Source organism: Anoplolepis gracilipes, chromosome 2 (genome assembly GCF_047496725.1).
Source record: "Anoplolepis gracilipes chromosome 2, ASM4749672v1, whole genome shotgun sequence".
Taxonomy (NCBI): Eukaryota; Metazoa; Arthropoda; class Insecta; order Hymenoptera; family Formicidae; genus Anoplolepis; species Anoplolepis gracilipes.
In genome coordinates, this window is record NC_132971.1 from 22,213,496 (window position 1) to 22,237,154 (window position 23,659).

General features: G+C 32.1%; 1 protein-coding gene across 2 annotated transcripts in view; it reads left to right on the top strand.

Moving 5' to 3' along the window:
- Positions 1 to 23,659, top strand: part of LOC140663150 (uncharacterized) — a 48,209-nt gene that overhangs the window by 23,273 nt on the left and 1,277 nt on the right. For both annotated transcript variants that reach the window (XM_072887120.1, XM_072887119.1), the window contains exons 2-7: positions 7,846 to 7,928; positions 10,385 to 10,463; positions 13,112 to 13,287; positions 18,919 to 19,856; positions 20,172 to 21,818; positions 22,467 to 23,519. In XM_072887120.1, the coding sequence (XP_072743221.1) occupies positions 7,886 to 7,928; positions 10,385 to 10,463; positions 13,112 to 13,287; positions 18,919 to 19,856; positions 20,172 to 21,818; positions 22,467 to 23,519 (3,936 nt within the window). In that variant the 5' untranslated portion in view covers positions 7,846 to 7,885. The remainder of the gene's footprint in view (positions 1 to 7,845; positions 7,929 to 10,384; positions 10,464 to 13,111; positions 13,288 to 18,918; positions 19,857 to 20,171; positions 21,819 to 22,466; positions 23,520 to 23,659) is intronic.

Consider the following 23,659-nt stretch of genomic DNA (forward strand, 5'->3'; position numbering starts at 1 on the left):
AGCTCTTCTCTGCGCATACGAGCGCGCCGAATATCGAATCGCGTCGTAAATCGGCGTAAATTTTATTATCGGCTCTCATTGCGCGTACAGCCGGTTAGTCCTCGCTCCTCGCTCCACGATCCATCGTCATCCGTTTATATTATAAATCGCGTCCCCGTTGGTCGGGATGAAAGTCCGCACCATGTATGAATTTCGAAAGTTTCTCCCCGTTCCCGTATTGAAATTGTATACGGATATTTTTGTGACCGTAAAAAAGGCGCGGACATGTTTTATTAATTACCAAATGAGGCATTGTACACCGATCATGAGATAAAAAATCACGAGCAATTGCAATACTCACTTTCACACACGCACACGCACACGCACAATACCTTCTCAATGATAAATTTATCTTTCGTCATGTTCTATGCACAGATTCTTTCCTCAGCTTTTCTTACAACTGCATAAATTACAAATACATTTAAAGATGTAATATCGATCTCGCAGCACTTGTCAAATGTGAGTTAAAATATATAATAAAATATTAATGTGCATATTATTTTAAATATAAGAAGAAATTTTACTCTTTACGAAATTAATTGTCGTATATATGAAAAACCAATTTAAAACATAGGTACACATACGCGCTCACGCACGCGTGTAAATATTATATACACGTACACATTATTTGCTTTTATATTCGCTTTTTTTATATCATTGATATTTAGGACAAGTAAAACTGGAAAGATGTAAACGAAACCACACCTCATATATTGCTATTAATATCATCGTTCTGCACAGGAGCAAGGGCAACGATACCTTTCTGCTGTATTAACCTATCACGATCTGGGCTAAAAGTCGTTTATCTCATAAACGCTATTACAAATCATAGGTCACTATTCTTGCACTGTCGGCATCAAGCATTAAATCGAGTATTAACGTGGCTCTTAAACCTATTGTGTGCTTGGAAACATTTCGCAATATTGTTAATCATGTGATTCTTTTTAGATATTTTGCCAATGTACATACATCTCTCCCCTCTCTCCTGACAGGTCAAATAACATAATGAATATTATAAAATAATAAAGATTTTTATATAACGTTTGGTCTTTATATAGAAAGATGAAAAGGCAAACGAACAATTATGTACTTATAAGAATATAATTATATAACTATAAAAATAATTACATATTTTTCTACTTTTTTTTCAATAATTTAAAAGACTAAAGAGAGATTCGTATAGTTTTCACTTTAAAGTTTAGCAGCACAAAGGTGCTCATGTTGAAATGGAGTTTATGTCAGAGATTTCTGCAAACATTTAAAACTTGTAATTAACTTAACTACTTATTCCCCTCGTGAAGAGACAGATCTGTGAGTTTACTAATTTCAATAAAATTGTGATACTAATTTAATTTAAATATACGTAAAAATACTAATTTACATCAACAAACTAACAATTATAATTAATAAAATATTATTACTAATTATTATCGATTAGATATGTGAAAAGCAATATTCTATATATAATATGTTCTATATATAATATAGTACATATAATGCCACGAATAATAACTTATACTGACACGACTATACGTACAATTAATTATTGTCTTTCCGTGACTATTCTATATAATTTATATTTTTATAATTATTTTAAGATACATTACATATATGTAGACGTATATTATAAATTAATTTTGGTAAAAAAATGTTGATGCATAACGAAACTTCTCGAGATTAATACGTTACATGTAATTTAAAATTTACTCACAATTTATTATGCTAAATTATTCCACTAACGATAATTACTGTCGTATTATTTTCGTCAAGCTGTCACATTACTATTTTCGTCTATCTTTTAGTTTTAACGTGCAGGTGTGAAATTTTGTGTCACATAAATTACTTAATCATTCGGTTAAACATCTACCTATCCGATAGACGCAACGCGACGCGAACTTTCCAACGCATTGCGAAGCGAAGCGACAGGATTTATGTGTCGATCACACGCGATAACAAAGGAACGTAGTGAATTGCGATGAAGAAGGAGGCTGTCGTGGACTTTTGCGTATGACAATGTATGGCAAATCATTAGATCATTGTTACGTTCGACCGATTGTCGCGGTGTATGAAGTAAATGTAATCGCGGCTATAACGATGACACGATGATGAAGTCAAGGAGAGCGACTTTTTGTTTTACGATTTTCATTTTTTTCGATTCGTTAATTAAGCTTCCGGACATGATATTATGTATATGCGAAATTTTATTCCAATGCAATACTTAATCTCTCTCTCTCTCTTTTTCTTTTGCACGCAAATTATCAATTAATCATTAATTTATCATTAATGAAAAGCTATATAGCTATAGATTATTAAGCTACATTTAATTTAATTAATCTTTCAGAATTTTCACTTGCAGCTTTAAAATTGTCATGTATTGCGTGAATACATCAATGAAAGTATAATTATGTATATTGAAAAATATTTTCAAAAGCTTTATCTAATTTTATTTATATAAATGTAGAGAAATTACACTATTGTGTTGTGATGATTGAATGTTTGTATAACTCTCTGTTTATATTACATTTGCATTTCCGTCAATGATTATGTAATGAATGAACCCTAATAATAGCGATGCAAAAGGAGCAAATTATGAATTAAATTTTTCATTGATTTTATTAATTTTCTAATGAGGAATAATTGTCACCTCTGCTAACATTGTCAAAAGCAAAATGTTTAGTGGATGACAATCGTTATTATCGCAATTGCAACCTATAGAACTAATAACTTATGTTATATTCGTCCCTATCTTTATCGTTAAATGTTATTTACTGCACATTTATTATATTAACAACTATTCACTAACGAAGTATAGAAATCGCAAGGTATACCACGAATGATTTGCATAATTTGTCTTTTGTAAATATATTTTTTGTGACAATAAAATTGGATTTTAATAAAATGGAGGAACGTAAAGAGAGAGAGAGAGAGAGAGAGAGAGAGAGAGAGAGAGAGAGAGAGAGAAAGTGAGAGGGAGGGAGGGAAAAACAAAAATAAAATGATATTCGTTATAGATTAGAATCAATTATGTTGTAAAGTAAAAAAAAATCCATTTACGAATGTTCTCTGTGAAAGCTATCTTGATTTGCAAAACAATCACCGATTGATTGTTTAATGATTTCAATTGACCGAATCTTCATTTCAATTGATCGAATCTTTTTATGTGCAATAAAATTTCTATCGAAACATCATCGTCTCAATATTAAAAACTTACAAAGTATTTTTCTTTTGCATTTGCCTTTTTTTAAATCTATTTTATATTATCTTTTCAATTAAACTTTAATTTAAATGTATAAATATTTTTAGAATTTACAAAATGTGAATTCAGGATTTTAAGATTCTTTGTAAAAGTAATTCTGTAGATATATTTTTTATGTAAATTATATTTGGTTTTTTATGTCATAAATCATATTTATATGTACATGTATATGTATACATAGATATATACATATACTATGCACATATATCATAAAATATAAGGAGATTAATTATATATATATATATAATATATATAATTATAATATATATATATATATAATATATATATAATATATATAATTAATATAAAAGTATTATATATATATATATATTATATATATATATATATATATATATATATATATATAATACTTTCATATTAATTATATATATTATATATATTATATATATATATATATATTATAATTATATATATTATATATATATATATATAATACTTTCATATTAATTATATATATTATATATATTATATATATATATATATTATAATTATATATATTATATATATATATATATATATATATATAATAGAAAAAAAAAAAAAAAAAATCTATGCGCAAGAACAGATTATAAATACATATCATATATTTGTACCAGCTAAGAAGCAGCTTCTTTTCTCATGGGGCAAACGTGCCGCGAGAACGAATCTCTAGGCGAATGTCCTATAAGCACTTTCACTCGCGTACACTTCCTCAAGAATGTCGTTGTTATTTGTTACTTCTCATCTTTCTGAAGGAACTTGAAGCTGTAGCGTATTCATTCATCATAAGCTGTTATCTTTTATTTTTATCGAACACACTGAATAACACGTAAATATATTTTGAATTTAACGTTTCTTTATATATTCTTTGATAAAGAAAAAAAAAAAAAAATGCACCTATCTAAATGATGTATTTGGATAAGAATAATAACATCAAACTTATAAAGATTATTGACACTTACATTCATCACTTATGATACACATTTTATTATTTTCTATTATATGTATTTTAATATTTTCTATTTAGCACTGAAATATTATACATAATTATAATATTTAATGTTTGTCAGATAATTGAATAAAATTATATCGATTTTTTATTATATAACATTAGTATTATTGTAATTTATATTATTTAAAATATTATTTATCAATATAAATATATCTTCACACACATACACACATTTGCCGAATAATATTACATATGTCTCTCTCTCTCTCCTCTCTCTCTCTCTCTCTCTCTCTCTCTCTCTCTCTCTCTCTCTCTCTCTCTCTCTCTCTCTCTCTCTCTCTTTTCCTTATACACAGAAACGACATATTTATATACATATGTAATAAACGTAATTAAAAAATCGAAACCTTGTTATAGACTCATTAACTAAGTAGAATTCGACTTTGTTCGAGGATACTCGAGTTATCAGACACAACAGGTGTCCCTTGGAACTATATTTTTCAGACACGACCGTCGTCGCCATCGCCCAAGGCACGAGATCTCGAGGACGCGTATGCGTATTGAATCTCCGAGAAAGATTTCTCCAGTTTCCGTTGACCCACTGACACTGAATTATGTGTATATGTGTGTGTGTGTGTGTGTGTGTGTGTGTGTGTGTGTGCGCGCGTGTGCGCGTGTGTGGGTGTATGTATGCGCTCGCGCTTGTGATTGCAACTTCTCACGTCACGTAGCGAGAAATAATCGTCTGTATTTGTTTTTATATCGCGGACTATCTCACGTATTTTATAAACGATGATCTATTATTGACCATAAAATAGGACAAGTGCAGGAAGATTATGAAAAAATAAATCGAAACTTTTCAAAATATAAACATATTTTAATATGTTTTTTCTACACCCAGGTTTATAGTAGAATCATAACTTAATATAACAGCCTTAAGTACACAAATAACAATATTTTCTTATTTAACATTTAATTTATCCTCAAAATTATGTATAGTCGTTTATAACTATCTTTTACCATAATATTTTTATCCATAATATTTTGTTTGCAATTTTTTAAGATATTTTATACAATACATTTGTACTTAATTTATTTAATGTAGTAAATGTACGTTTGAAACAAGAGAAGAAATGAAAAAGGAATTTGATATAGCCAGTGGTAGTGGCTGCTCTCTCTTCGCTTTACATCGGACTATAAGCACGCGGACACCGAAAGCAGGAAGTATCTTATTGTTAGTCTGGTATTCGGGAAACTCGAGGTGGTTCCTGGTACTTCTAGCCTGTGGTGTGATTTTGATTGGCCCGCAAGTGCCTACCAGACAGTGAATGCACTAACTTATCCATTCACTTACGTATATTGTTGTTGAAAGTAACGCGTCTCGAGCCAGCGTGGTGCTCATTTTAATCATGTTTATACATACACATATGTATATACTCGTAATATTTTTCTCAAAGCATTCTTGAAATGCGTATATTCACATTTGTTGCTGTTTTATGACCAGATAGTAAATTTAAAATATATTATATCGTACATGTATATGATTTGTGAGATGCCTTTCCTACGAATGGATCGATGATAATATATCGAAGACTTAACTCGACTAAACTATCCGCAATAAAAAAAAAAATTGTGCACTTTCTGTATATAAATCTGACATTTTATATATATATATATATATATATATATATGTATATAAAATTTAGATTCTATTTTAAATCTCACATTAAATTTCACATTCTTAAATATTTCATTGAGGAACTTTTACCGATTGTCAGTTAATTAATCTATAATATATTATTGATAAAACCATAGATCGAATACACACATAAATACACGCATGCATATATGTATTTCTTCTTTGTATACATATTTGATGAAAATCATGTATAATATCACAGTCGTTTACAATTTTTCATATTAGAGATATCATTGTTTGATTTTAATTTCTGAAATAGAATATTGAGAAATTTTTATGTATGTACGCATGTATGGATTCAAAGTACAATCACTTAAAGATGGTATTAGATACGCTATCATATATTTTTTATTTTAATTCCTGTGGAATGTGTATGTGATTGATTCAAGTAATTTAGAGTCGTATATGTGTGAAAGTAAAAAATATATAGGCTTAGTATATAACAAGATCGAGACCGGAATTAAAAACCAGTCAAAGCGGATTCTCGTGTTCGAGAACGCGGTAAATTCACTTGTACTCGTCATCCTTCTTTTTTTCTCTTTTACCTCTTCCAGAGAAAGTACATATGGCTATTTGGAAGTATTCGCAATATCATACGTCGAACATTTTCGAGAATTTATTGGACAATTACAGTATTTATGCTCATATATTTTCTTTTGCTGTTCAACTGAAATAATTAGATGAGAAGGTTGTTACTGTAATTATTTTATTACTCAATAAAAAAAGTAGTGTAATAATCTTTTTAAAAAATCAAAATTAATTATTTTAAAATAATAAAATTATTTTACAGTTTAATAAAAAATCTTTTTTACTTTTAATTCGAGAAAAAGAGAATAGTCATTCTTTTTCTATGTTGAGTATAATTTTTTTTCTTCGAAAATATATATCATCGCATCACAGTTTTGAAAAATTTTTAATGTAATGTAATTGTCAAATTTAATTTTTCCGATATTTATCCGATATATGTATAATATTATTATTTAAGTAAAAAATGTAATTTGAATAAGATTTAAAAAAATTGTTATTTATATTGTTACATCCGCGGGACATCGCCTTTCGATTTAATTTCTCACTCACAATAGAAGGATTTTTTTAAGAAGTTAATTGCAATTAACTTTATAACGATTAATAGAACAAAAAATACAGAGAAAGAGCGCATATTGAAAATTATTAATGTCGGTTAGCAAGAAAGCTGTTACCGAAAGTCTGTTTATTTAATTTATTCCCCTCGCGACTAATCTTTTCTGTCTCTTCTAGATAGGCGACAAATCGATCGCCGTTTAGTTGACCGCAATCTACGCACATAACACACTATATAATATATCCAATAATATCTTATATATTATTTATATAATTCTTAGATCAGTTGCATGCAAAATATATTCACAGGATTAATCATGTTTTACGCTCTAAATAGGTTTTTTAGTATTACATCATACGTAATGTTACGAGTAAAGTAAATCATTATCTTAATTAATTTAAATTGCACTTTATATGTATTCTTTTTGCGCGGATGCGGATTGGTATTTATATAGACTAATACTTATAATAGTAAAAATATCTACATATATCTACGCATATTTGATATTCTAATATTTCTTTAGAAAGTTGAATTAATTTTTATTAAGCTTTTAACATTTAATCAATTCAACTCTAATGATATCCTTTTTGACTAAATTAACTTTAGTAATATGTGTGTAACTTTTTGATGTTATATTTAATAATTTAGAAGATGCTGTACGTTATAGATATAAAACTAAAGCTGTTCCAAAATATACATATATATATAAAGAAGATAAAAATTTGTACATTACTTTATTTTGTTATATTTGTTAACAGTCATCCTTTATAAAATTAAATGAAACAATTAATGCGATCTTTATGTTCTTTTTGTTTCAGAAGCAGCTTGGTACTGCTGTACACACCATTGATTATTGTGATGCCAGCGATATTATCGCCAGTCAACCAATTTGATATTTCTGGTAAGCGTATTTTACCGCAAAAAGACAGCATTGCGTTAATGCATACATTACATTATTTTATTTTGTACGCCTCTTTTAGCGCGACATTAATTTTTTGCAGTTTATTTTCATCATAAATTTATGTCAGTCTTTACGTAACGTTTGTATATTATTTCAATACTTTAACGATAGTTGCGATGAATGTACGACGTAAGAGTGTCGCAATATACGATATTCTTAAGAAAATATACAATTTATTAGGTATATTTCTAATGAAATAATTCTAGTAGAGTCTCCTTAAACCTTTGACCCCTCTAAGCAGCATCTCTAACAATAAGAACCAAATGCTTCTTTACACGTACTTTCACGAACACTAATGTGTAATCATGAGTAATACATGTAATCATGAGTAATAATTAAAAATAGTATATCCTCTAAAAGAGATGTGTATTTTTGTCACTGTAATTAATTTTTTTTATTTACTTACGGGATATATTTGTGTGCGAAAAATGAATATATTAAAATATTTGACACGTGAAATAATAAATGAAATAAAATAATATATATAATTTATAAGAATATATAAAGGAAACCGTTTTAATACAGTATGTATCTGATAAAAAATTCTATATCTTTTCAAAAATATTTCCTACTGAAGTTTTGTGACTTTGAGGGAGACATAAAATGATGTCATTGCTTTGATCTTGAATGTATAGATACTAAAGTTATGTATTATAAATGTAAATTAAAGTATAAAATATCTCTTAAACCATTCAATTTTTGATTATCATGTCCTTATAACTTTTTGCAGAATATTGCGAGGAATATCGGTTTATACATGTAAAAAATTAGGATAGTTCTATTTAAAAAAATAGGTTAATCTTCACATAATTTTGGCATCTATATCCAAAGTCAAACTCATAACATCATCTTATGTCTCCCTTGAAGTCATAAAACTTTTGTAAGAAATATTTTTCGATAAAAGTTTCGATATTTGAGAAAAATATGTGATAAACTTCATCAGATACACCTTATATATCTGATATAGTATCATTAACGTACTTTTGATATTTAAGTAAATTGCGATTCGTATCATCCGGCTATTTGGTATCATTTTTTTGAGAAAACTCAACACGTAATTAATCTTGTAATTATAATTCTCAGAATTTTTTTTTTCGTGTTTTTTTCGTTCTTTAAGGTATATCTATTAAACTGATTTCAAATAAATTGTTAAATAAATTTGTGAAGGACTAAAATAACTCGCGTAATTAGCAATTATAACGTGATTTTTTTTTTTTATCAATTTTTGACATATTAAATTAGTTAACAATTTTAGATGTTTGATAAAAATATATATATAACAATGCAATTATTTAAATTTTTCTAATTTTTATAAATTAAAGCTTTTATATAAAATAAGCTTTGTGACAATTTGTATACTTTTGTTTACAGAATATGTTTACGGAATAGATCATGATTTACAAGCGAGAGCACGTTCGGTCCTCGAAGCGGAGAGATTCGGTTATTGGAAGATAATTTAGATACATAGGATTAATCGTATATAATAATGACATTATCCTATGTATTTAAATTGTTTTTAATAGAGTTTTTGCTTTTTTTATGAAACTACATAAAACTTTAAATATATCAAAATAATTGCTAATCACGCGAGTTGTTTTAGTCCTTCACAAATTTTATTTAATATCTAATTTATTCGAAATCAGTTTGATGAATATCACAATGACCGTACAGTTTTGTTTTGTTATTTATCCGGGAGTATATTGCCGGGAGTAAATGCTCATTATGTAACGAGGGAAACGGATTGGTATTACAAATTTAAAGGAAACGGAGAACAATAGTGAAACTGTTCTCACGTTGGCACGTAAAATCGGTAGGTATAGGAAATATTCAAATCGACGCAACATCGTAACGTCAAAAATTCCGAGGAAACAGAGGAAATTCTTACGGATTTCAATAAGGACATATAATCATTGTTTTCTCGTACATCAAATCAAACGTGATATCTTTCATTTGTATATCTTTATTTCGCTTCGTGCACGCGCTAATTTGGCAATTAACAACAATCTTCATTCTAAAGCAATATATATGCGCAAAATGTATGTCAAGGATTTTTTATTTCTAATTTTTGTTGTTTTAAATGTGTAGACAAATATATATGCTATTAACAAACTTTTCTTTTATATCATAGAGTTTTTTTTATAAAAAAAAAAACAATTACATCTTTTTAATAATATATTAACTTTAGATTGAATATATTGTTGTTTGAAAAGATCAAATGTTTTTTTTTTTTAACATTAAATTAATTAAGTATGCTGAAATGATGATATAATTATTGCATTTCAAAAAATGCAGATGATTTAGATGTTTGACAAAAATATGTAAAAATAATAATTTTTCTGATTTTTATAAATTAGATAAAATAAGCTTTGTAACAATTTGTTTACTTTTGTTTACAGAATACGTTTACGGAATAGATCATGATTTACAAGCGAGGGCACGTTCGGCCATCGAAGCGGAGAGATTCACTTATCGATCGTAAGTTATTATTCTGTATTTCAAAGAGATTTTTGTACCAACCATTAAAATTCATCAAAAAGAATCGAAATGAAAAGAAAAGACATATATTTGTAGTCATGTTGTTCGATTAACGGAATATAAACAATACGGTCTGGTTCATGTTACTTTCACGAAGTGTCGATACAATATTTCGCAAAAGAGACCTTTATATAATCTACCTATTTCAATAAAGTTCACGATAGAAGGCATTCCGAAGGTCGCAGCAAGCGCTGCCGAATGTATAATGAAGTTGGATCACGATTGGACCGAGAAAAAAAAAGGATGCCATTGTAAGCATCAAGGACAGACAGATCTCTCTCGACCGTCTACAATTTGAGAAATTAATTTTCTGATGCGCAAAAAAAGGGGTGTTTGCCTTCTAACCGGATGTAATTTTTGTATTAATATTGCGATATTAATTTTTTTTCTGAATCTCTGAAATGAACAAATATTTGCAACTCGAGAGAATATAATATTGTAATAATATTAAGTATTAATGCGTTAATATTAACGCAACAACAACTATAATAAAGATACTCGTACATTAATTTTAATTTATAATTCTTTGGCATATCTTTATTATATGTATAAGACACACATTCTTATATCTTTTAATGCACAGTTTAAATATTTACTAGAATATTAAAATGTTAAAGAGATATATATATATATATATATATATATATATATATATATATATATATATATAATGTATAAAATAAGTCACTTTAAACCATAGCATTATATACAAATATATATATCTGTGAAATTATTGTAAGAATAAACACGTATTGGAGAGCGAAATTTGGAAATGTGATTTCGGTAATTATACGGTAAATATGTAACATAAATGCGCAATATAAATGATAATGTGGATACTTTGCATCATGTAAATGTAAAATACCGGGCGAAACATATATTGATCTTTTACAAAAACATTTTGATATGTTGATGTTGAAAAAAACATGTCTTTCGAGTTGGTTCGATGTGTCCTCTGTAGAAATAAAGGAGAAAAAGAAAGAAAGACGAAAAGAAATTTTGAAAGGCGTATAAATATATGTATATTATATATAGAGATAAAAAAACTGTTACTGTTGAGAGTGATAGTCCTTTTTTTATATATATATATATATATATATATATATATATATATATATATATATATATATATATTTTTATACACATATAGTAAAAGGAAGAAAAAATATATTTGTATAATTGATATTTTCCACGATTAATTAAGAAAGCAATTTAGCTTTGTTAACGATAATTTATTTTGCAATATTAGCAATTTATTTATTTTCAAATAACCGCGTGTTGCGATGCAAAGAATAACTCGGATATCAGGAGTTCCATCAACTTTTTTAAACGAGACAAAACGGGTTTCTCGATAGTTGTCGCACACGCTGCAATCTGCAATGGCCTGGCGACATTAACTGCTGACAGAATGACGATGGGGCTCATGGTCATGGTATATCATGGTATAGGGCATATCGCAATGTCTATACGTATGTGCGTACAAGCCTCCACTTATGACCGGCAGCCTTCTCGAGGTCGAGGAAAGGGAACACCGCCGGCAATGGTCGTACGAGAAATCTTCCTCGTGCCTCGTGACTCGTGACTGAAATGTCGACGCTGATCGGTACCTTTCCTCGACCATGAAAGTAAAAGCGCGCGCCAAGCGTGAGAAAAAGAGGGAAATGGAGCAGGAAGAATGTGTTGGACTTCTAACGGCATTTCTTTGCCTTCTTTCACATTGAACCGAAAGAGAGCTCGTGCCTGCCGATTAGAATCCTAATCTCCTAGGTCCTAGGTGAACAAGACAAATTTATTACCGTGTTTTACGCTTCCACGACAAATTTTATCACTAATTATATATGGTAATTATATATGTTAGTTTTATTTGCTAAATATAAAAGTTATTCCGTTTAGTTGGTAAAATTGATTTTTATTCCGTCGTCAAAGTAGTAATATAATGCTTCTGCTATAAAATGCATTTTTGCAACAATTTCACAACAATATTTCACGGCAAAATATCTTTTTTCGGTTTATCGCAGAATCTAGAAAATAATTTCAATTTTAGATATAGCATTGAGACAATGGCAATTATAAAGAAAGATAGAAAACCAAAAGGGAAAAAAAAGAGAAGAAAGAAAAGAAGAGAAAACGGAAAAGAAAGTATGTTGTAAAAAATGAAAAATGTAATAAATTCCATAATGTCCGGATATTACAAGTATATAGTAATATATTTTTAGTAATAATAACTTAGTAATATTATATATGTGTGTGTGTGTGTGTGTGTGTGTGTGGTTAAATTATTAATAATATTTCTGTAAAATTTATGGCTTTTATACATATGTTCAAAATATGCTCCAAATATTTTAATTTTTCAAAATTGTACAGTAATTTAACTTTTGCTTACAGTTTACGAGAGTTATAAGAGAAATACATACATTACGTGAATAATACATAATATCCGCCAGTTTTTATTACGATAGCTTGTAATACTTACAATAGTGTTGGAGGAATTTTCTTCGATGTTATCGTTTGTCATTGGTCGATTATATCGTTTGATTATTTATTTAGAAATTGCTTATTCAGAAAACACGATTTTTTTTTATTTCCAGACGCGCAAATAGAATACAGCCTGCAATAAACATGAGCTGCAGGATTCGATCAGAAAGGCCGTGCCCGCCAAACAAATACAGAACACCTTCCGGTACTTGCAACAACGTGAGACATCCTGCTTGGGGTGCCAGAGGTTCTCCGTTCCTCAAATTACTACCGTCAGCATATTCGGATGGTAAGAAAAAAAAAAAAAAAAAAAACACATGCTATATTTTTATTAATATTTAAGTTTTTCTATTTTTATTTTAAGAACATTTTATTTATTTCAAATAAATATTAAATTATATAATCACTCGAGTATGACGACAGTTAAAATAAAATTTCTGAATAATTTCGTTCGCACGATATTATATTTTTTACTTTGAAATATTATATAAGAACTTATTTCATGCATATATATATATATATATATATATATATATATATATATATATAGTTTACTCTCATATATGTATAATAATGATAGTAATAATTGTAGTAATTGATGTAATGAGTATAATTAATAATATATTTAATATATTTAATTATTTAACATTTAATTAGTCAAGTATTAATTTCGATAATTCCGATGTTCGAATTCTTACAATTAGTTTGAGAACACAATTGTCAAGTGATTAACTTAATAATGGAATTTCTTAATACAAAAGTCAAAATAAAAGAAATAAAAAGTAGAAGATTAATTAATTTTAATTGACTTAAACATTAATTGATGGATGAATTCAAGGAAATAAAATCAAACACTGTACTATACAATACAATAAATAAATACGATATTTTTTTATCATCGGGCTAATTGTCGATCTGATACTAATACGTTCCAAGCTCAATAATGAACGTATTACACCACGCACGGATAATTACTCGATCTTTTAACGCGGCCTTCCTCTAAAACTGCAACGTCTCCTCGCACACCTATTGATGTTAATATCGATTTAAGTATCGATTAAGCTTTTTTAATATAATTTTTTAATTTTCAAAATTTCTTTTCATGCAAGAATGACAGTTAATTAATATTTAGAAGGCATCTATTGATAGTATTATCGTGTGTATATAAGGTGAATAATGATACGTTCCTCCAAAAATGTTGCACTTTGACGATAATGAATGAATTGTTTGTGAGATTGACCTAAAACATTATAATATCTTTACCAACTGCTAATATATATATTCCTGATTGCGTGACTCCGGTATGAAGAATGGAAAGTGAAAACTGGAACGTGCGCGTGCTAGCTCAACGTTGCACGAGAGCGAGTCAGCGAGCCTAGATCCATTTCGACGAGCTCGTTGGCACAGCCGACACGAGCCACGAGCCACGAGCCTTCGAGCCTTCGAGCTTCGGGCTCGGGCCTTAGAAAATGCGGATTACCATGCGGGAAGGCGCTCGGCGCTCGTGTGTCTGTTCCATGTTCGACTTGGGGCTTGGGGCTTGAGGGTCCGTTGAAATAGAGAGTTCCACGATTAGTAGGTGCCTCCCACTTGCCTCCACATTAATTGCGACATCGGTCCGCGAACACTTGCAACTGGCAAACACTATAAAATTCTAGAGGATTCCACTTGCGATCCACTCCGCGATCGTATATACATATACGTACCGGCGTTACGTACTTTTGCGCCACGTTTCTCTCTCTTTGATTTTTCCCCGAAAAAACAAGGTCCCTTTCGTCGTGATGATTTTGTTCCTTAGCTTCGTCGTAGAGATTTCCTCACTACGGTGCGACTGTCGATTTTATCGATTTGCTTCGCTATTGATCGCTTTCGATCATTCTATAATCCTGCGATATTTGTCTTATAATTTTATTATATTCTCTATCGCAGTTATTTATACATATTTATTTTTAGATTATATATGGCGCATATTTTTATTATCTCTTTCATTATCTTTTACACACATACATAACAAATATAGAAATTTTATACACACGCATAACAAATTTTTTCTCTCGCTTTCTTATAATATATACATACATATAGGTATATATAAACAATATATAAGGTTAATATATTAAAGAAATCAAATATTTTGTGTTATATAAAATGAATGAATGAAATTTGCAAATATGTCTCTATATGCCACCTCAGATTTACATGTGCTGCAATTATTAATTTTATTGTTAGTATGTGGAAGATGATGCTATCAGAGGATGTTGTATATAATGAGCTACTTTAACTGTATTAATTAATTCGGTTTCTGGTAACTTTCGATATGTTTTTACATAATTAAGCCAAAATTAAATTTAAACTCTCGAATGATCCGAAATCAGACTTTCAGTGCGGTATCTAACTACATATATGTAGAAAGAGAGAGAGAGAAAGGCAGATAACTGGCGCTCATCTCCGCGAAAAGAATTCAAACTATGAAAATATAAAAGTGAGGAGAGACTGAAGAAAGTGATTGTGGTCTTGTCAGTAGTGGTTGCCAGTTGCCAGTGGTGCCTCTCAACGTCACTGACCCCAAAATACCTCAATGGTCATTGAACGTCTTTCTGTAAATTTTCATTGCGTTTTTACGCTAGAGTGATCATCCGAGAAGATGGGCCTTGTTACGTACTCCGGGAAGAAAAATTATCACCGATATACCAAAGAATTGGTCGTATAATACATATATATATATTTGCATTTAAACGATCGTAATTCAATTTTTTATTTTATAATAATCTAATTTTTGCACTATTTATACATATTACATACTAATTTCTAAAGATTATCTTGGACATTCAACAAAAAAAAAATATATATATATATTTTTAAAAAATTAGTTGTTTATCAGAAAATTTTCCACTAATATTTTGAATTCTAATATATCCTTACGACGTGATGTTTTGTGTAAAAGGTATGGAAATACTATGGCAGACTCACGAGAATATATGTATATAAAAAAAAATTCCTAAGTTTATGTGTGTGTGTGTGTGTGTGTGTGTGTGTGTGTGTGTGTGTATTTGCATTTATATATGTAAATATATGCGAATTGCCGCAAATAGGAGAAAGAGGACGATCTATTAAAACAGTTTTTTCAAATGCTTGTAAATATTCTTTCACATCAACTCGCTGCTAAACAGACAAATCTTTCACTAACGAGAGCGATGAGCGCAAAAAAAAAAAAAAAAAAAAAAAAAAAAAAACACCTATTTACATCCATAAACGTTGTTATCATCTTCACCGATTCGCGAGGAAGAACGAAAGGTCTTCGAGTGACGCGCATAACGAGTGAAAAAGTCGCGTTGATTGTGTAGGAAGAAACTGCGGCACTGTGTAACACTTACTGCGTGGTCATTAAAGAGCGACGCCTGTGCATAACCATGACACAGAATTTTGACATACATTGTACTTACTTTTCGAGACCCCACAAAGAGCCGCCTTCTCATCGGTAGCATTCGTATGAATCATCGTGCTCGCGCTCGAATACAAAACGCGAAGCATTATCAATTTTGCGTAATGTTATCGATCGATAAAATAATTTTATAAACAAGTCGTAATTTTTCAAACTCCTTTGATTATTAATTGTATAGAAAATTTTTTACTCTCAAAAAATTTGTTTTCTTTTTGTCGTTGATTGTAGGTGAAATTAAAGTCATTAGATTTACAATGTACCATAAATGTTGAAAAAAAGCTATCATTTTGGCTTCAATTTGATGCTTCGATTTTTGCATTCTTCGATTCGTCAGCAACCTGACATTCTTATCAATAACACGTACAAGGTTCCACACAACAGAATCGAGTTGAGAACAAATCACACTTATTTTTAATGTTGAATAATTTACACAAAGTGTATATTATTTAAATTATCCGATGTCATTTTGGCTCTCGTAGACAATGAATATAGACATTTAATTGCGATACTTTGTAAATTTATTGACACACCCACACACTATTAGATCCGTTATTGTTTATTTCATATGTGTCGGACATATGTGACGTTTTACGTCTTTGCAAATATAACTTTCATGCTAAAGACCTGCAGATATATTTGTATTGTAAACCAATTGCAATTTGCAAAGTGACATTCTCAAAATAAATGAAGATATCGAATTCATCGTGCACTGACAAACGGAGGTAATCTGATGTTGAATTTTGCAAAAACTCAGGCTATCATCTTCGGTTCGGCAAGATATATTAATGTGTTATCGAATTTAAAACTGCTAGAGATTACAATCAACGAATCTGCGGTACAACTGTCTACTCATGTAATATATTTGAAGTCCTAATTTCCAACACTCTGTCTTGGGAATTATATGGCACACGTTGTTAAAAAAAAAAAAAAAACGCATTAAATTACATCCACTGACATTATCCAAGTATCTGATGTGAAAGCAGCTAAAAATTCGATTTCGCGCTTCCTCAATTTTTCCACACTTGGATTATTACTGTGTACTGTGTAGTACATACTGACGGATATTGGAATTGACTGAACAGTTTAATGTAAAATTAAATGTCTGCATCAGATTCGTATCTTTTATATAAACATACATTCACCTCTCTGAGGAGTTACACTACCCTAAAGGAGGAGATAAAAATTAGGTTCTTATTTTTTCTCAAATTTTAGATAAATTAAAAAAATAAATTTTGGTATTTTTTACTAGTAAAAAGGATATTTATTAATAATAATTTTTTTATAATCCTCTCGTATCATTATCAGGAGATGAAACAATAAGCAATCCTTATTCAATTTTTTTACAATTTTAACGAGTCAAAATGTTAACATCTAAAAATATGCGTTAGAAAGCCTGATTTCTTTAGAAACTTTTTTTATTTCTTTTATTTTTTTTTTTTATAAAATCAATAGTTTTCAAGTAAAAAAAAAAAAAAATAAAAATAACATACAATGCTAAATTGCATAGGTTACAATACTAGAGGAAAATGTCTAATTTAATTTTTTAAACTGATTCAAAATTTGAGGAAAAAATACAAACCTTATTTATACCTCTTCCTATGGAGGAGTGTAACTCCTCAGAGAAGGATATGGGGGAATGTATATTTATATCAAAGTTTCCCCTTAATTTTCGATCAATTATCTAAAATTTCTTGCACTTATTTAGAATCACCTTGTATTACCATCCATATTTTGGTTACATCACTAGCAACGGATTCCTTCCGTTTTTTTTTTGTCCTCCGTAAGAGGGAAAAATTAATCTTTTAAATAAAATTGTTTAGAGATTTAACAATTATCCAAACCTATTTTGCCTTCATTTTTTATATCTGTCGCTTAATATAAATAATTAGTATGGATAATTAGTATTTAAATCATATTAATATCATTTATTTTACGAGGAGAGAGTCACGATCTCTTCAATAGCGCATTACCTATCTAAAAAAAGAAACCGTTCTTGCTTATAGAATATAAAAACAAAATTAATGCAAATGATCGAAACAATGAAAGTTGATTATTCGAAAAATATTAATTGTAACTGAAATTGTGTACCTAACAATAAAAGTATAGCTTGAGCAGAAGATGTGCGTTATAACGTTCCACTATTTCGTAATATTTCATTATTCATTTTATAATTTTTTGAATATTTTAATAATAATATTAAGATTTATAACAATTAAAAAGTATTTTTGGTGTAACGAATAATAATTTGATTCTTTAATTTCTGTCTACAAATACAAAAAAAAAATTTAAAAAAAAGATGTTGAACCGTTTATATGAAAATAATAATACAAATTTAAACATTTTATGTACAATGTATATAATTTAATAACCTAACACCAAGCATCTGTAATTTTTTTGATACAATATATATATATATATATTTTATAAAAAATAATAAATTGTTATTTATAATTTAATTCGCTTGCATCTTTGTATTAGGCATCTCGAGACCACGTCAATCTGTCGGCAGTCATAGCCTACCTACTTCAAGCGATATCATCTCCAGTATTTTGACGGCGATTCCAGAGGTAGGAAGTCACGAGGGTCTAACTAGCCTCTCTGCGATTTGGTCGGACCTAGTACTCCAAGATATCGCTGCTACAGTGCACTCCGTGGGTGCCGAAGAGGAATGTTGCACGGGCGAACGGCGCCATTCGGAGTGCTACGAAATGCGCGACGAGAAATTTGGTTGCAAACGCTATTGGCGATCGGTACCAAGTTTGACGGTGCACAACTGTCAATTCGAGACGAGAGAGCAAATGAATGGTGTTTCGGCGTATCTAGATGCTTCTGGCATCTACGGCATCAACGATGACAAATTGCATTTGTTGAGAACATACAAGGACGGTAAGGTTGATCCGACCGCCTGCGAACTATGTAATCAAACCGATCGAGATCCATCGGCGCTCCATCTGCTGCATCAGGTTCTCCTGCGCGAGCATAATCGCATAGCGGAGAAACTAGCGGAGGTAAATGTGCATTGGGACGATACAAAAGTGTTTCTGGAGGCGCGTCGCATTGTTGTGGCGCAGCTGCAGCATGTCACCTTCAATGAGTATATACCGGCGATATTGAGAGAAGCCGCGTTGGTCGATCCCGAGCTTAGACCGCTCGCCAATGGCTTTTACGCTGGTTACTCATCCTCCAACAAGGCGGGCACGTATCACGCGGTCGCTCTGACAGCTCTGCGTGCTCTCGCGTGGACGCGCGCTGACAAAAAAGGCAGCATCGAAGACCATGTAACCGCGTCGGCCAATCGTGTCAGTTTCGCTGCGTCCGTTCCAGATGCGGCCGTTTGGTCCATGCACGCGGCGCGAGATCACGGAGTACCTGGATACGTCAAATTTCTGACTGACTGTTTAGGAGATAATATTAAGGTAAGCTTCATGACAAAAATCAATTTTTCCTTTCTTTTTCATTTTATATTTAATTTTATATTTGATTAAACCTTTAGTTCATCGCAAGTGAAAGATTAACATAACAGATTATTTTATTAGCAAATTTTTTTGAAATTGCTTATTGTTGGTAAAATGTAACTCCTTAAATAAAATTAAAATGCACTCGCATTTAGTTAATTTCAACAAATTTATAAAATATGGCGGAGAAAATAATTTGAAAAAAAAATTAATTTCGAGAAAAGTGTTATTTCCACAAAAATTGAAGTAACGATTTGAAAATTTGCTTCAATACAGATTGAAAATTTCACGAATCTGGCGCGAGTAATGCGATCCGAGCACGCACAGCTGCTGAGCCGGATTTACATGGATCTAGAAGACGTGGACCTTATTGTCGGTGGAATCCTGGAAACTCCAGTCACTGGTGCCGCGGTCGGTCCAACGTTTGAATGTCTTCTGAAGAAGCAGTTTGTGACGATAAGAAATTCCGATCGTTTTTGGTACGAAAACGATATTCCGCCGTCAGGATTGACAATGGCGCAATTGACCGAGATCAGGAAAGTGTCTCTTGCTGGGATTCTATGCGCGAACACGGCCATTCACAGGATACAGCCGAGAGTGTTTATTCGACAAGATCCATACCTGAATAGCAAAATCAGTTGCGAGCAGTACGAATCGTTGAGTGTGGCGGCGTGGATCGAGGAGCCATTGCCACTTGCTGTGATGCAGCACAACTTGGTTAGCACGAGCACGTACGAGCCGACGCGATCCGTGCCGGAGATTAGTCCAGAAATGCTCGCTGCTGCGGTGAAGAGAGCGGAGGAAAAGCTAATTGAGCGTAAGCAGCTGGAATACAATGCTTGGCTGGAGCAGAGAATCGTTGATCCGAAATCGGCTGCCGGAACCGCGGCCAGCTTTTCTAAGGCTAACAAAGACGCTCTGCTACTCGCCAATTCGTCAATCATGTTCGAATTGACCACCAACGAAATTCTAAACAGCGTGCACGATCTCCGACGCAGGAAGCGCCAGGTCTTTGACAATACGGAGAACGTTCTGGGATTTCCCAACACAAACGAATTCTCCGATTTGCTGCAAAACGTCGACATCTCTGGCTTTCTGAATCATCATCACAAACCGACTAATCACGAGGAGGTGCAGTGCCCCGTAGATGATTCTCCATGCGACCCTACCACGCCCTACCGGACTTTATCAGGTCATTGCAACAATCTGCGTAACCCCAGTCTCGGTAAATCGTTGACGACCTTTGCTCGTCTGTTGCCGCCCGCTTACGAGGACGGCGTTTCCAAACCGAGAAGCACTTCCGTTACCGGTGCACCGCTACCGAATCCCCGAGTAATTTCCACCGTAATCCATCCCGACATCTCCAATCTACACAATCGCTATACGTTGATGGTGATGCAGTTTGCGCAATTTTTGGATCACGATTTAACGATGACACCCATACACAAGGGCTTTCAGGAATCGCTTCCCAGTTGTCGATCATGCGATTCGCCACGTACCGTTCATCCCGAATGCAGTCCATTTCCAGTGCCGCCGGGCGATCACTTCTATCCCACCGTAAATGTTTCGTCGGGTGCACGCATGTGTTTTCCGTCGATGAGATCGCTGCCGGGCCAGCAACATCTGGGACCGCGAGAACAAGTAAACCAGAATACTGGTTTCTTGGACGCGTCCGTGGTTTACGGTGAGAATTCGTGTATCTGTAATATTCTACGCGGTTTCAATGGCCGGATGAACATCACGACCAATTCAAGACGCGGTAGGGACCTGCTGCCACAATCGGCGACGCATCCGGAATGCAAATCTCGATCCGGATATTGCTTCATCGGTGGTGACGGCCGCGCTTCGGAGCAGCCGGCATTGGCTGTCATGCACACTATGTGGGTGCGTGAACACAATCGCGTGATGGAGGGTTTGCGCCAGGTAAATTTTCCTTTTCTTCCCTTTATCGGCACTTGAGAAAAGAAGAATCGGTATAACACACACACACACACACACACACACACACACACACACACACACACACATATATACACACACACACACACACATTTCAATGCAAATAATAATATATGTGAATATACGTATTTCATCCAATCTTACAATTAGTTAGACTATGTGCAAAAAAATTAAATTAAATTTAAAAAATATATATATAATGATATTTATTCTACAGTTATTATCTAATAATTAAATATAGATGAAAAAAAAAAAATGTATATAAAGCGAAAAGAATCAAAGTATCGTCGATAAGCACATAGGTCGATGCAACTATTATTATGCTTTAGCAACCGTTTCGAATTACAATAATTTTTTTTATTTTTAAATTTATTTTAATTGTAACGAAACAACAGATCATTCAATTTTTTTTAATGCTATATACATATGTATGTATGTATGTATGTATGTATATATGTATATGTTGTGTCTTTACGTATATTCTGCAGTATATTGATAAAACTCGGAAACTGCCGTTGGCGTGTGTTGCCAATAATATTCTGTTTACAGTTTATTTGTTAGGCATATGTTTATTTTTCTGTGAGCTAATGTTATATAATATTTATTAAACAGGTGAATCCCCACTGGGACGGTGAAAAACTGTTCCAAGAGACGCGACGTATCATTAGTGGTATGCTGCAGCATATCACGTATAATGAATTTCTACCGAGAATCCTTGGCTGGAATGCCGTTAGCCTGTACGGTCTCAAGTTGCTGCCCCAAGGTTACTATAAAGAGTATTCGCCTACCTGCAATCCCAGTGTGCTCAATGAATTCGCCACCGCAGCCTTCCGGATCGGCCACTCGTTGTTACGGCCGCACTTGCCGCGAATGGATCGCAACTATCAAAACATCGATCCGCCTATTCTACTACGCGACGGATTTTTCAATCCAGACATGCTTTACCAGGAGAATATGATAGATGAGATGATATGCGGCTTAATGGCCACGCCGATGGAAACGTTAGATCAATTTATCACCGGCGAGGTGACCAATCATTTGTTTGAGCAACATGGTATACCGCATTCCGGTGTGGATTTGATAGCCCTCAATATTCATCGCGCCCGCGATCACGGATTACCGTCGTACAATCACTATAGAGCGCTCTGTAATTTAAAGAAGGCAACCACGTTTGAGGATTTGTCCAGAGAAATGGCGCCGGAAGTAATAGCTCGTATGAAGCGTATATATGCCTCTGTGGACGACATCGATCTGTTTCCAGGTGGTATGAGCGAGCGACCACTTCAAGGTGGTCTAGTCGGACCCACCTTCGCGTGCATTATTGCCATTCAGTTCAGACAATCGAGGAAATGTGATCGTTTTTGGTATGAAACCGATGATCCAAATATTCGCTTTACCGAGCATCAGTTGGCAGAAATCCGCAAAACTACGCTATCTAAGGTGATGTGCGAGAACATGGACCATCAAATGGATATGCAGAGAGCGGCGTTCGATCTACCTAGTAATTTTCTGAATCCGCGTGTACCCTGTAGCTCCATGCCTCATATGGACTTTTCCGCCTGGCGAGAGACTAGACATGGCTGTCAGATTGGTGGAAGAAACGTCGCTGTTGGAGAGTCTGGCTTTCCCACACCTTGTACCAGTTGCGTTTGCACTGCCGAAGGCGTAAGTATATTGCTCGGATGGAAAAAAAAAAAAAAAAAAAAAAAAAAAAAAAAAAAGCTTACAATTCAACAATCGACAATCAGGGAGATAGCTGTTTACATTCACAATCATAAAATACGATAACTTAAATGTTCCTTTCT